Genomic DNA, 14,823 nt, shown 5'->3' with positions numbered 1-14,823 from the left:
ACATCTAAGAGTTTCGGAAAATCCGCTAGTTTCTACACCAAAATTCTGAGCATGCCAGATTATCAGTTTCACTGTGGTTATTGATGCTGCACATTTGGTACAAGTGTACAAATGCTTGCACATTCTCATTCCTGCAAACAACAAAGAACACAATTCATTAGAATTACAAGTTATATGCAATCGGGTGACCTGCTGTGAGCGAGACTGAATCAGTAACTTACACTGAAAATTACATGTTAATTCCTCAAAAGTTGTACCCTGTAACATTTTACACAATTTCCAATGGCAATTAAGCATCATTTTGTTTTTAATGGTGTAATTAAAAGGTGAAGAGGGATAAACATTTACATGTCATTGTAAATATGGAAGCACGATCTTACATCGAGTGTTCCCATGCTTAAGGGAGATATCTTGTGCTACTGTTTTTCATACTGGAGGTCTGGAACAGATGGTGTGCCATAGGGAATATTGCTGGGTCCAATTAAACTGATAGTGTAGCAGATCGTAAAGAAGGTTATCTAAGATTACAACGGCATCTTGATCAACTGGGCCAATGGGCTGATGTAAGGCAAATGGAGTTTAAGTCAGATAAATACAAAAAGTTGCATTTTTTACAAGCCAGCGTTGGACTTGCATAGTACATTGTGGTGTCCTGGGTGGTGTTGTAGACCAGAGAGACTGAGTGATACAGGTACATAGTTCCTTGAAAGAGGTGGCGCAGCAAGGCCGGGTGGTGAAGAGATTTTGCACTGTTGTCCTTATCTGTCAATGTTATTGAGTACAAGAGAACAGATCTTGGGCAGATACATGGATAGGAGAGGTTTGGAGGGAGATGGGCCAGATGCAATCAAGGGCGTCTAGTTTGGTTAGGTGACTTGGTCAGTAGAGATGGGCGGCACCAAGGGGCCCATTTCCATGCAGTATAGCTCTGAGTTTGTAATTTCAACTTTAATTCCAACCTACTAGATTTAAAACTTGTAACATCCATCTAACGTGCCATGAATTTCCAATTTAACAGCCCTATTCTTATATATAATAATCCTATCTCAGAAAAAGCTATCACTTACAGTTTTTGATGAGCTAGTGCAACCTGGTCTTAGTATTGGTGACATTACCCTGTTAATAATCTCAATTCCAATATCGCCTCAATCACAATAGATGCGTGCCACATGGATTCTATTATTTTCAAACTGTTTCTTTCCACTGTCTGGGCCCTTAATTTTTCCGCCACATCGAGATCTGGGTCAACGTTCGAATTAAGAAGGTACATCTGGTTCTCACTGTATTTCAGCTCACTCCTTCCAGGATGACAACCATCTAGGAACACATCAGTCACTTCCACTTGCTTTAGGATGTTCTTCTTAAGGAATAATTTATAATTCCCCAAGCCTAAACCCAAGCAATTGTGGACAAATGGGAAAATGGAAACTGGAATTTGAAACCCTTTAGGAGCTCTGAGAAAGAAAATTCGGGTATCCAATAGATCATTTGAATTAATGATGAAGGAAGATCAAGATATCTGTGCAACAGAGTCAGTGACTAATCTCACATTATCTAAAGATAATACTTACTTAAAGTGATTAATGTTTTCATGCAGATGATCATTGACCAGTAAGATAATTGGAGGTAAGCCATTCATCACCTTTTGAAACATTAGGTCCTCATTCTGTGACAGCCAAACATTCATGGGTTATTCTTAATAAATGAATTGCACTTGTTGTTAGCATTTTGCAGAATAATTTGTTACATGCTGTATTCTTGAAGCAGCATCTCTCAGCCACATATTACATTACAAAATTGCATCCATGGGTTTTAAATGGAGGTGGCTCCTTAAATTCCAGGAAGATACCCCAAAAATTGGAAAAACAGATAATTTTCAAAAAGCTTGGAAGACAGAAGGCTGGGACTGTGGTTTGACATCTACTGTTGCAAAAAGCAGGAGTCAATAATCAAAGAGAAAATGACCATCTAGAAATGTTGAACACCAATACTAAATCAACATGTTGTTTTTGAAAGACAAATTATTTTTGACACATTTGCTCAAATTCTTTGAGGGTGAGTTGATAAAGGGTAACATGTAGATGTCAGGTACTGAGATTGCCGTGAGACAGTTGACAAGATGCCACACAAGAAGCTGGTTCATAAATTAATAGTCTATGATATTGGAGGAAGTCTGTGACTATAGATTGAAAACTAGTTAAAAAATAAACAGCTGGAATAAAAGGGTCCTTTAAGATGGAGGAATGTGACTAATGAAGTGCTCCAGAGATCAGTTCCTGGTTCTCATGGTTTACCAATTAATGACCTGGAGGATGGAACAAAATGCAATGTTTCTAAATTAGCTGATGATATGAAAATAGAGGAAAGGGTTCATCATGCCTGCAAAGGGGTATAGATAAAATTGAGCAAAGACCTGGCAAATAGAGTTTAATTTAGGAAATTGAGAAGTTATGCACTTAGGATAAAATGATGATTATCTAAATGGAGAGAGAGCTAGAAAGAATGATGTTCAGAGAGAAAGCAAGGGCTTTTAGAGAAGTCAATGTTCATACCGTTGGGGTGTAAACTACTCAAGCGAAATATGAGGTGCTGTTCCTCCAATTTGCGCTGGGCCCAGCTTTTAGATAGACCTTGCTTTCTCTCTCCATCCCCTTCCCCTTCCCAGTTCTCCCACTAGTCTTACTGTCTCCGACTACATTCTATCTATGTCCTGTCCCCTCCCCAGACATCAGTCTGAAGAAGGGCCTCGACCCAAAACGTCGCCCATTCCTTCTCTCCAGAGATGCTGCCTCACCAGCTGAGTTACCCCAGCATTTTGTGTCTAGCCATGATTGAAAAGCAGAGTAGACTCGAAGGGTGGAAGGTCTAATTCTGCTCCAATGTCTTCTGGTTTTGTGACAGTTGTGTAGGGTCTTGGTAAGAACACACCTGGAATACTGTGCAGCATCATCACATCTTGCATCATTGGAGGCAGTCTAAGAGAGGTTCACCAGGCTAATTCCTGTGCTGAGAGGACTTCTCTCAAAAGAGGCTTGACATTTTGGGTATATACCCCGTGGAGTTTAGAAGCACAAGAGAGACCTTATTCAAAGATGTGAGGTTCTAACTGGGCATGACAGGGTAGAGGTTAATGGGCTTTCACTTGTGAAAACGTGACAAACAAGGGGACAAAGCTGCAAGGGCCAGTCATTTATTCTCTGGAATTTTGTGCCCTGGAGGGTGATGAAGGCCAGATGAGTAGATATATTTAAGGTGGAGATGGATAAGTATTTGGTAAATTGAAGAATTGAAAATTATAAGGAACTGGCACAGAAGAGGAAAATCATACTAAATATCAGGGCAGGCCTGATGGTCTACTCCTATGTTATTATGTTTTTGAATACTAATCATTTTTGTTCGACAATTTTGAATTTGAAGCAATCAAAAGGAGGACATTCAGATTTGCAGGGGCACAAGGCAAATTGCCAATTGTCTATTTGTTTTGCAACTACCATCGCCCACCATCACCTCCCACGTTTGGCATTCAAATAGATGATAGAATTGAAATTGTGAATAAGTGCTAAATTGGCAACTTGATTCACGACGGGCATTTTGCATCTGCCATTTATGTCAGATCCTTGACACAACTTTGCGGTGCTTGGCACATCTACGTCTCTCTCACACATCTTCGAGTTGCATTGTCTAAAGAAATGACCATCTACCACATGAAATCCCAGATTGACTGTGCAAAATAGCAAAAGCATCAACTTCTTATTAAAATGCACGCCACCACTTAAGAGCAATTTGTACTGTGGCTCCAACAAATTAATAATTTGGACCAACAGTTTTATTTCAATCTCTTAAATGCTAACTCAAATGTAAAAAAAAATAATTTGCTGTATGAAATTGAAATTCATGTTTCAAAACAATTAAGTTATTTGCTAAAATTATTTAACTTAGTTGTGAGCAGTCACACTAACATAAAGTGCAATTACTTGATTTATAGTTTTACGCCTAAAATTGCTGACCATCACATCTTGGTGGTAATATTACAAATTGAAATATCACCTCAGACATCAATATTTAACAAGTATCCCAGTCGTATACTGGCAAGTTGTAAATGTCAATTCAACCTTGGGTAATATTTAACTTTTATGTGAAGAGTAATGTATTAATATTCCCTCAGATGTCAGGACAGATATCATAAAAGATGAAGCAGGCAGGAGTATTTTTTTGCATCAATATGTAAATTTTCATATTTTAAAAGATAAACAACAAAGAGTCATAGAGTGATACAGTGTGGAAACAGGCCCTTCAGCCCAACTCGCCCACACTGGCCAACAATGTCCCAGCTACACTAGTCCCACTTGCCTGCGCTTGGTCCATACAAGGCAAATATTTGGGAATGATCGGGTCAACATTCTGTTTACTATTTGTAGAAACAAGTAACTGCAGATCCTAGTCTACACAAAAGAACACAATGTGCTGGAGTAACTCAGTGGGTCCGCTATAAGATCTTTGGGTCAGGCAGCACCCCAGGAAAACATAGACAGGTGGCGTTTTGCGTCAGAACCCTTTTTCAGAATTTGAAAAAAGGAAACACAGTCTGAAGAAGGGTCCCGACCCGAGACATCACCAATCCACGTTCTCCAGAGATGCTGCCAGACCCATTGTTTTCCTGCAGCATTGTTCTCCTCTGTTTAATATTTCTCACCTGCTACCGATCAACTTGTACAACCTAGTCCTTGCTGGCTTGTGGAAGTCAACATTTTATCCAGTTCACATTTGACTTTTAAATAAAATCACTCCTCTTTGTCTTTCCTTATGGATTACTGATAAGATCTTAGAACCCCTCCCTCTAACCATTCTCTGTTTCTAAGACTGCGGATCATATATAATTTCTTGCTACCACTGCTGCACATTTCCATCCTTTCTGAAATTATAAATTTATCATCCAAAAGATTTTCAATCTGATAGTTCTCCACAAAGTCTTTCCAACTTTGAAAACCACCTTGATAATATCTTTGGCAGTATTTTTGTTCTCTTTTTCTAATCACACCCACACCCAGAACATACGTATTTTGTAAAGCAAAGAACCCTTTGGTTGACTGGTGCTCTGGACATTTCAGTTGCTGAAAAGGAGCTTCAGTAAGAGATTACCTTTACAGTGGGCAGAATAATCACAATGCAGATATTGGGTTACAATCTGACAAATGTTCACAGTATTAGCCGAGCTTTATAGTCGGCTAAATGAGTGAAATGCATCACTCACTCTCATGACAAAGTGAACTGCTTCAAAGCTGCAACAATATTTATGAGAAAAAGACACTCTGTACATCCGGAAGTGGCAGCGCTGTTAACAGCTGCGGCTCGCCTGCAGTCCGTCTGTCTTTACTTTTTTCTGTTGTTTTTTTTGTCTTGTTTTGGTTAAGTTTTAGTTTGTTGGGTTGTGTTAGAGGGGGTGAAACATGTTCTCTGTCTCTTCCTTCGGGGGAATGCGACTTTTTCGTGTCGTATCCCCCTTCTCTGCCTCCGTCTGCGCTGAGGCCTAATGGCGGAGCTGGTGGCTTCCAACCTGCGACCGACCCCGAGGCTCCGGAAGCAGAGCCAGCCAGGACTTACCAACGAGAGGCTGGCCGTCTTCGGGGCTGAGGCAGCGGTGGCCCGACTTGCTGGTGCAGCGTTCTGGCTTTCGGCGGCGGCCTGGAGCTGATGCAGCGGGGCTCGGAGCTGAGACTGCGGGACCCGGAGCTGGGGCAGCGGCCTGGAGCTGGGGCAGCTGCCCGGAGCTGGGGCAGCTGCCCGGAGCTGGGGCAGCGGCCCAGAGCGGAGACTGCGGGACCTGGAGCGGAGACTGCGGGACCCGCAGCTGGGGCGGCGGCCCGGAGCTGGGGCGGCGGCCCGGAGTGGAGACTGCGGGACCCGGAGCGGAGACTGCGGGACCCAGAGTGGAGACTACGGGACCCGGAGCTGGGGCGGCGGCCTGGAGCGGAGACTGCGGGACCTGGAGCTGGGGCGGCGGCCTGGAGCTGGGGCGGCGGCCCGGAGTGGAGACTGCGGGACCCGGAGCGGAGACTGCGGGACCCAGAGCGGAGACTACGGGACCCGGAGCTGGGGCGGCGGCCTGGAGCGGAGACTGCGGGACCCGGAGCGGAGACTGCGGGACCCAGAGCGGAGACTACGGGACCCGGAGCTGGGGCGGCGGCCTGGAGCGGAGACTGCGGGACCCGGAGCTGGGGCGGCGGCCTGGAGCGGAGACTGCGGGACCTGGAGCTGGGGCGGCGGCCTGGAGCTGGGGCGGCGGCCCGGAGTGGAGACTGCGGGACCCGGAGCGGAGACTGCGGGACCTGGAGCTGGGGCGGCGGCCTGGAGCTGGGGCGGCGGCCCGGAGTGGAGACTGCGGGACCCGGAGCGGAGACTGCAGGACCTGGAGCTGGGGCGGCTGCCCGGATCTGATGCTGTGGCGGGCCGTCTCGGAGCGGAGACGGCGTTCCGGCTTTTGGCGGCGGCGACATCACCACGGAGGTCCGCTGGACTGGAGAGCGGCATCTTCGGCCTGGATCGATCGCCTCAGCGCAGAGGGAGAACAAGGAGGGAAGAGACGGAGACTAAGACTTTGCCTCCATCACAGTGAGGATGTTCTTGGTGAACTCACTGTGGTGGATGTTTAATTTGTGTTTATTGTATGTTTTGTTATTATTGATTCTGTGTATGACTGCAGGCAACATAATTTCGTTCAGACCGAAAGGTCTGAATGACAATAAAGGTTCTATCTATCTATCTAACCTCATGTCATGAAATTACATTTTCATGACACACTAGCTACAAACATTTTAGAAATCTTACAGGACTGCTTGAAGTTTGGAAATATCTTGTACTATTGACCATAAATGGACTATCACCGTTCAATAGGAAAAAACCACACACATTGTTATCAAACAAATGGGGTGGCACAGAGGCGCAGCTGGTGGAGCCCCTGTCTCACAGTGCTAGAGACCCGGGTTTGATCCCGACCTCGGATACCACCTGTGTGGAGTTTGCATGTTCCCCATGACCACGTGGGTTCCTTCCTACATCCTAAGGATGTGTTGGTCGCCTGGTTAATTGGTATTTGTAAATTTTCCCTACTGTGCAAGTAAGTGCTAGAATCTGGGAGCAGTTGATGAGAATGAGGAGAGATTTTAGAAGAAAAAAAACATTCCAGATGATATAGAACACCAAGACCATAGAGTGGAGCACACAGAATCCCTGTGTACCACCCCTCAAACCACCCAAAGCCCCATCTGTGAAAGAGACTACATTGACCCCCACTGGCCACCTCAGAACCCACAAATCCAAAGAGGAAGTAAGTTCTCCTTAATCCTAAGGCACTATCCATAGAGAATTGAGTTGCGCTACACTATAGCAAAGCAAAGTCTGAAATAACTCTCTGGAACGTGCAGAATAACCCAGTAGTATTGTATCAATTCCAAATTATTTGTCGTTATGTTAAGTGTGGCACCTTAACTTAATTTGTAGTATCCGCCTCCAAAAACTGTGGCTTTTATTTTGAGGCCCAGGCTTGAGCTCAAAATGTTTGCCAATACTACTACTACTACTACTGGGAAAGGCTAAGGGAATTCTGCATTACTGTGATTCCTTTTCAATAATCTGCCCAATCTGGTGACTCAGGAAGATGTCAACACTGTGACAACGAATTTCACCTGATCAACAATAAAGGCATTTGCTCTACAAGACACATCACTCTAAACGTAATTCACTGAAGTAGAAATCTTTCAGCATAGCATGCTAATACAATATTGAAGGAATTCTAAAACAAAGTACAACCAACCAAGGTCATAACTTCCAGTACAGCACCTTCCAAAAGATTTCAGCTTTCACTCTACAATGGCTTCAACTTTAAGAGCCAATTCAAATCAAGATTTTAATTTCTGATCAATCCCTAGTGATACCAGTTTTAAAATTAGCAAATCTTGGCAAGAGAGGTTTCAGCCTTGATCCCCACTGCTGCACACAGATATTTACTGTTGAGGTATACTCATTACAGAGTGAGCATCGCAAGAAGAGTGTTACGGTGGTTCAGGAGAAAATTGTATAAATAAATGTCAATTAAACACAAGAAGAGTGAATGAAACGTCATATTTCTCGCAGATGCTTCAGCAAAGGTGACCACGAAACTGACTGGTCGCCCTAAGAAACTAACAGTTTACTGAATTTTTAGGGTAAGACCAGCCATTTTTTGTCCAGTCATAATTGCTTCTATTGTGTATAGTTGCATCTTCTTGCAGCTCCAGAGTAGCTTGGTAAACCAGCACATACCTGAACATCACCTTTTCCTTTCATCCTCTCGCTTACCTGGCAAGGTGGGAATAGCTCGGAGATGAGATTTCCTACTCAGCCTTCCCTTGGAACCCACTGTAAAATCCCACATTAATTGATCTATTCTTTAAAAACATCAGCATTTCTGGGACTTGCGCTGGATCATTGGTCCAGTCCCTTAGATTACAAGGTCAGTAAGTCTATCACCATTTCACTATTCCAACTATATCTAAACGTTCAACAAACTTCTCAAACACATCATTGGGGCCATGTTTCTTAAATACTCCTTTAATAGCCTCCTTTGACCCTGGTCCATACCTCTGATCTGCCTAATTACAGCCAAGCAATCCGCTGCTGTAATCACAGCATGCTGTCACCTGTTAAGGAACCATGATCTTCAATACAGTCAGTCATCCATTCCTCTTCAACCTTTCACCTGAAGCACTAGTCTTGGATACATTGCTTCCTCACTGAAGACAGAAACTACTCGTCCACACAATACCTTGTTCCCCTCAATCAGGTTGGATGAATAGGATGCAGCCAATGTCCCTGCTTTCAATATAATGCTCCTTCTCCCTCAATAGATTACCACTGGTCCTTGCTGTCGACAAATCCTCTCACAGTTTCACCATTACTTTACTACGTCCTCCTGCCACAAGTCAATTTTCCAGACACACGGGATTTCTCAAAGCTCATGTGTCCCAGATTCAGATGCTTATGTTGGGCTAGGCTTTGACCCTGGTTGACAAACCCCTGTCAGCGAATGTGGGGCCAGATTTTGGAGTACCGTCGTGCTGCAGGGCGATATATTCATCCTCATTCCAAGTTTAGAACAAGTACTCTATGAGAAAGAGTTACTGCACGTAGAATGACCTGACATTAGATCAATTAGATTATGCCTTTAAAAGGAATTTACTGCCAGTGCAGTGCCCTTGAACTCGTTATTATTTGTAAGGTACCAAATTAGAACATCCATTATGTAATACCCTTTATCCACAACTCCACTTTCAAGCGAGTCAAATCTATAATCTCCCTTACCCACAGGTCAGGTAAACTAGACTAAAAACAATTCAGTGAAAACCAGCATCTGCATTCCGTCCTACACTAAAAGTCAAATAACCAGAAAACCTGAATTAATATTTATGGATGGATTCATGTTGGCACTGCCTTAAATATCCAGCAGAGAAAATTTGCAGCAACTGGACCAAACAAATGACATTTCAAACCCTTTTACATTTATATTAAATCTAATTTAATCTCTCCTATCCAAGAAAAAAAAACCTGATCATTTTCACTTGCGCAACTCGTCTCAATTGCTCAAACGCCCAAGATGCAGCTGCATAATTTACAGGCATTAAGACGCATCCAGTTCGTACTCTGCTATGCTCTGGGCTGCAAATTAATTGTGCTAACCGATACTCCAGAAATAAAACACATTTAATTGGGTGCACTGGCAGAGGAAGAAATATATTATGCTAACAAAATAAGAGGTGACGGAAAGCCATGAACTCGTTGATCAAATTTCAGTACACTCTACGGGCTTTGACAGTCTCTGATAGAGAACTCGATCTAAACACGGAATGTGGATGTATATATCTCCTCCTGCAGCATTTCACTGCAACTCGTGACCCCGCATTCTCTGAGATGTTCGCCAACCCGGCTCAAGAGCTCGCCCAACATGAACACCTGGACATGAGCTTGGGCACCGGCAGCAACCAACCCTTCAGGTCATTTGTGTGGAGATCTGCGCTCTCTCTCTCTCTCGCCCTCTCCCAGCTACGCAGGTGACTTGAACACAGACCACTGCGTACACACTGCAAACCAAAGTATACTGATAGAGTCATGGAGTCATAAAGTCTTACAGCGTGGAAAAAAGACCTTCGGTCCAACTTGGCCACACACTGACCAACATATCCCATCTACGCTAGTCCCACTTACCTGCGTTTGGCCCACGTCCCTCTAAACCTGCCCTATCCATGTACCTGTCTAAATGTTTCTTAAACGTTGCGACAGTCCCAGCCTCAACTACCTTCTCCGGCAGCTCGTCCCATACACCCACCACCCTTGGTGTGAAAAAAGTTACCCCTCGGGTTCCTATTAAATCTTTCCCCTCCTCTCATCTTTAACCTGCGTCCTCTGGTTCTTGATAGTTTGATGGTCATGTTTGTATCAAGAGTTGATCAGTTTGGGAATAAGGGGCATGAAACTTAGGGATCAGAAAACGGAGCATTTGTTTAGCATGTTCTATCCCAGGAAGCTTGGTGGAAGTACTCACGGATTTTGGCCAAGCTGGCGACCAGGATCCACACGGCCACCAGGTAGGGTCCTTGCACATGCACCCACTCCCACCTGACCATCTCGAAGCTCGCCGTGCCGTAGGCGTGCGGGTCCCCTTCCTCGACGGTGCTCCGCATTCTGGCCGTGTGGCTGACAGCCAGCGGGGAGAAGCCGGCTTCTTGCAGCAGCTGTGCCATGGTGGAGGTAGCGGAGGGGGGAGAGAGGCGCAGACAAGCCGCCTCGGGCAGCGGACAAGCGGCGTCCCGAACTCGCCCTTCACCTCACCCCGGACTCCCCGCCTAGTCCCGCCCCCGCTCGCCTCCCATTGGCGGAACAGTCGCGGCGCCCACGTGACCGACGCGCCCCCAGCCAATAACGACGCCGATCGCTCTGTATCCACCCCGCGGCAGATTGATACATCGCGCACAGGCACCAAGATGCTGGAGTAACTCAGCGGGACGGGCAGCATCTCTGGAGAGAAGCAATCAATGGGTGAAGCGTCGGGTCGAGACCCGTCCTCAGAATGATACACCGGGAGCTCGCTGCACGGCTCCGTCCGCTAATAATAAGCAGCAGAACTTGACATTATTAAAGATGTTAATTGTTATCATTGCAAAAAAATAGGAATTTAGTCAAATATGACAGTTAAAATAAAAAGTTCCCTTCTCCTTCTGGGAGGCATGGAAATAACTGACAACGCACTCCGTCGTTGTCCCGTGCTAATTGGTCCTGCTCTTTCTAAGGTAGACACAAAATGCTGGAGTAACTCAGCAGGTAGACAAAAATGCTGGAGAACGAAGGTGCCTTCGATTTTCCAGCATCTGCAGTTCCTTCTTAAACACGGAGTAAATCAGCAAGTCCGGCAGCCTCCAGAGGCTGCCTGACTTGCAACCCGCTGAGTTACTCCGGTATTTTTTGTCTACCTTCGATTTAAACCAGCATCTACAGTTCTTTCCTGCATATTTTGCCTGCTCTTTCTATATAGGTAACCGCTCCAATTTGCTGTAAGCTTTAACCGCTCTAACCTTTATAAAACATTTGCGAGTGCAGAAGTATAGGTGCGTGAAAAGGTGATCGTCGCTAACTATGAGCCCGGGAACAATCACTCCCTATCCACTAAAATGTAAACGGGAAAGTGGTTTTGTTTTTTAAAGGAAAAAAAAACGGTTGCGAGAAAGTAAATTATGCTATACATTTCCTCCCATAATTTCAAACCTATGGAACTTCTTACTTCTTATTAGTTTTCCACAAACTATATGCTTCAAAACCCTGTCACGTTTACTGCGGGTTAATTTTCCCTCTATCAAATGCGCTGGTATTTTTCTGCTCTCTGCGATTTGTCTCATCACATTGATTTCGCGATTTGCATTGGAGAGGAAGCCAATATTCACAGATTCAAATTATCACAAAACAATGGACTAGAAGGATTATGTAACGTTTTCCTTTCCTCACATTATCGAACTTATGGAATGGAATATTTGATTTTGCATCGTTCGTTCGTTCCAATCTTGTTCCCAACCAGCTAGTTTTTGTTTAATTAATTAATTAATTGATTAATGAAGCAAAAACTATTTTGCATTGAGTTTGTAAATTATATCCAGAATGAATAGGAGCTGGGAAATTAATTTAGGTAACCTTCAGTTCTTCTTGCTCACTTTAAATATCCCTCTTTTTATAATAACATCAAAACACTTTTCAATAACTGAAATGATTGCTAAGCAAAAATACAATATTACCAAGACTCAGAAATACAAAATTCCTTAAATAAAATAAGCACTCTAGAGCAATATACTGTACTCAAATTGAAATCTGAAGCACTGGTAAATACTGCAGATGTGGATATGCATATCTAGATCTTTCCTTTAATTGTTTTTGCTTTTGACCATGTTGATCCATCTATATATTTCAATCTCTGGCTCCATTGGAGTTGTTGGATCCATGTGTTGAAATTCACCCAAATGTTCGAAACTAAATACGGGAATTAATTAAAATTTGTGTAATACATCAAATATAAGCTGATTGTTAACTTCAGTAGAAGAAAGGTGGGGCACAACAAACTCACCTTCATCGACGAGATGGGGGTGGAGAGAGTTAATGACTTCAACTTCCTGGACATGCACATCTCTGAAGATCAGTCCTGAGCCCAGCACAGTGGTGCAATCACAGAGAAAGCTCATCAACACATCTACATCCTGAGAACATTGAGAAAATTCAATATATTGACAAATGCTCTTTTGAACTTTTACCAGTGTATAGTAGCGAGCATAATGACTGATAGCATTATGACCTGGTTGGACAACCCGGACCGCCCTTGAACAAAGGAGACAACAGAGAACAGGGATCTTTGGGAGGCACTGACTCAAAAAGACAGCCAATATCAACAACAACCACCACACCACCCTGGCCACCCTATCTTACTGCTAAGAATGGGGAAAATAGTATCGGCCCATGAAAACTGTGACTGCCCGATTCAAGAACAACTTCTTCCAACCAACCATCAGACTATGGACTGTGTCTTTGGTTGCACTATGAATTTTGGTTTTGCCCTATTATTGTTACCTACTATTATGGTTATTCATTTATCGTATTAATTGATTATTAAATATTTATTTGTGTGTTATCTAGACTTTCAGAAAGCCTTTGATAAGGTCCTGCATGGGTGTTGATGTGGATAGAAAATAGAAAAAAAGTGGACAGGAAGCAAAGAGTGTGAGTGAACCTTTCAGAATGGCAGGCAGTGGGAAGTGGAGTGCTGCAAGGCTCGGTGTTGGGGCCGCAACTGTTTACCATATATATTAATGATTTGGAAGAGGGAATTAGGAGCAACACTAGTAAGTTTGCGGATGACACAAAGCTGGGTGGTAGTGTGAACTGGAAGAGGATGTTAGGAGGTTGCAGGGTGTCCTGGATAGGTTGAGTGAGTGGGCAAATGCGTGGCAGATGCAATATAATATAGATAAATGTAAGGTTATCCATTTTGGTGACAAAAACAAGGGGGCAGATTATTATCTTAATGGGGTTAGGTTAGGTAAGGAGGAGGTACAGTGAGACCTGGGTGGCCTTGTACACCGGTCACTTAAAGTTGGCGTGCAGATACAGCAGGCAGTGAAGAAAGCTAATAGAATGTTGGCCTTCATAACAAGAAGATTTCAGTATAGGAGTAGAGAGGTTCTTCTGCAGTTGTATAGGGTTCTGGTAAGACCGCATCTGGAGTATTGCATGCAGTTTTGGTCTCCTAATTTGAGGAAGGACATCCTTGTTATTGAGGCAGTGCAGCGTAGGTTCACAAGATTGATCCCTGGGATGGCGGGACTGTCATATGAGGAAAGATTGAAAAGACTAGGCTTGTACTCACTGGAGTTTAGAAAAATGAGGGGGGATCTTATAGAAACATATAAAATTGTAAAAGGACTAGACAAGCTAGATGCAGGAAAAATGTTCCCAATGTTGGGCGAGTCCAGAACCAGGGGCCACAGTCTTAGAATAAAGGGGAGGCCATTGAAGACTGAGGTGAGAAAAAAATTTTCACCCAGAATTGTGAATTTGTGGAATTCCCTGCCACAGAGAGCAGTGGAGGCCAAATCACTGGATGGATTTAAGAGAGAGTTGGATAGAGCTCTAGGAGCTAATGGAGTCAAGGGATATGGGGAGAAGGCAGGCACGGGTTATTGATAGGGGACGATCAGCCATGATCGCAATGAATGCCGGTGCTGGCTCGAAGGGCAGAATGGCCTCATCCTGCACCTATTTTCTATGTTTCTATGTTTCTATTGCATTTATGGACCTGTTAAATTGCAGCAAGTAAGAATGGCATTGTTCTGTTTCTGATACATATGACTATTAAATATACTTGAATCTTAATACAAAACTTAATGATCCATTAGATTTAGTCAACATGAGAGAAATGCAAATTGTATAAATCCTTTGCCAAATGGGGTTTTGAAATGCATTTAGAAAAGTTAATTTGACTGCACAAAGCCACTTTTTCAATTTTCACAATAGCTTGATCGTTAATAAATACCTATTAATTCCAGTTTACTTTACCCAGCATTTATAATTTGATAAAATATCGTCCAAGCATGGACAAATGTGCCTTTAAGAGCATATTGAACTCTGAGGCAGCTTAATCGAACTTCAAACCTGTATCCAAACTAATGCTCAACATATTGGAATATAAGAGTAAAGAAGCCTTGCAGCATTAACCTTGGGCTTTGAGGAGAGATTGAGTATAGCAGAGCTAGTTTCTCA

General features: G+C 43.6%; 1 protein-coding gene across 2 annotated transcripts in view; it reads right to left on the bottom strand.

Annotated features, from left to right (window-relative positions):
* The window catches only part of slc9a5 (solute carrier family 9 member A5), a 116,400-nt gene extending 105,571 nt beyond the window's left edge, over positions 1–10,829 (bottom strand). For both annotated transcript variants that reach the window (XM_033036218.1, XM_033036219.1), the window contains exon 1: positions 10,574–10,829. In XM_033036218.1, the coding sequence (XP_032892109.1) occupies positions 10,574–10,772 (199 nt within the window). In that variant the 5' untranslated portion in view covers positions 10,773–10,829. The remainder of the gene's footprint in view (positions 1–10,573) is intronic.
* Between the last annotated feature and the right edge of the window lie 3,994 nt (positions 10,830–14,823).

This window comes from Amblyraja radiata, chromosome 17 (genome assembly GCF_010909765.2).
Source record: "Amblyraja radiata isolate CabotCenter1 chromosome 17, sAmbRad1.1.pri, whole genome shotgun sequence".
In the NCBI taxonomy this organism is placed as follows: domain Eukaryota; kingdom Metazoa; phylum Chordata; class Chondrichthyes; order Rajiformes; family Rajidae; genus Amblyraja; species Amblyraja radiata.
The sequence above is the reverse complement of the archived record's forward strand: the minus strand, read 5'-3'. Positions and strand labels throughout refer to the sequence as shown.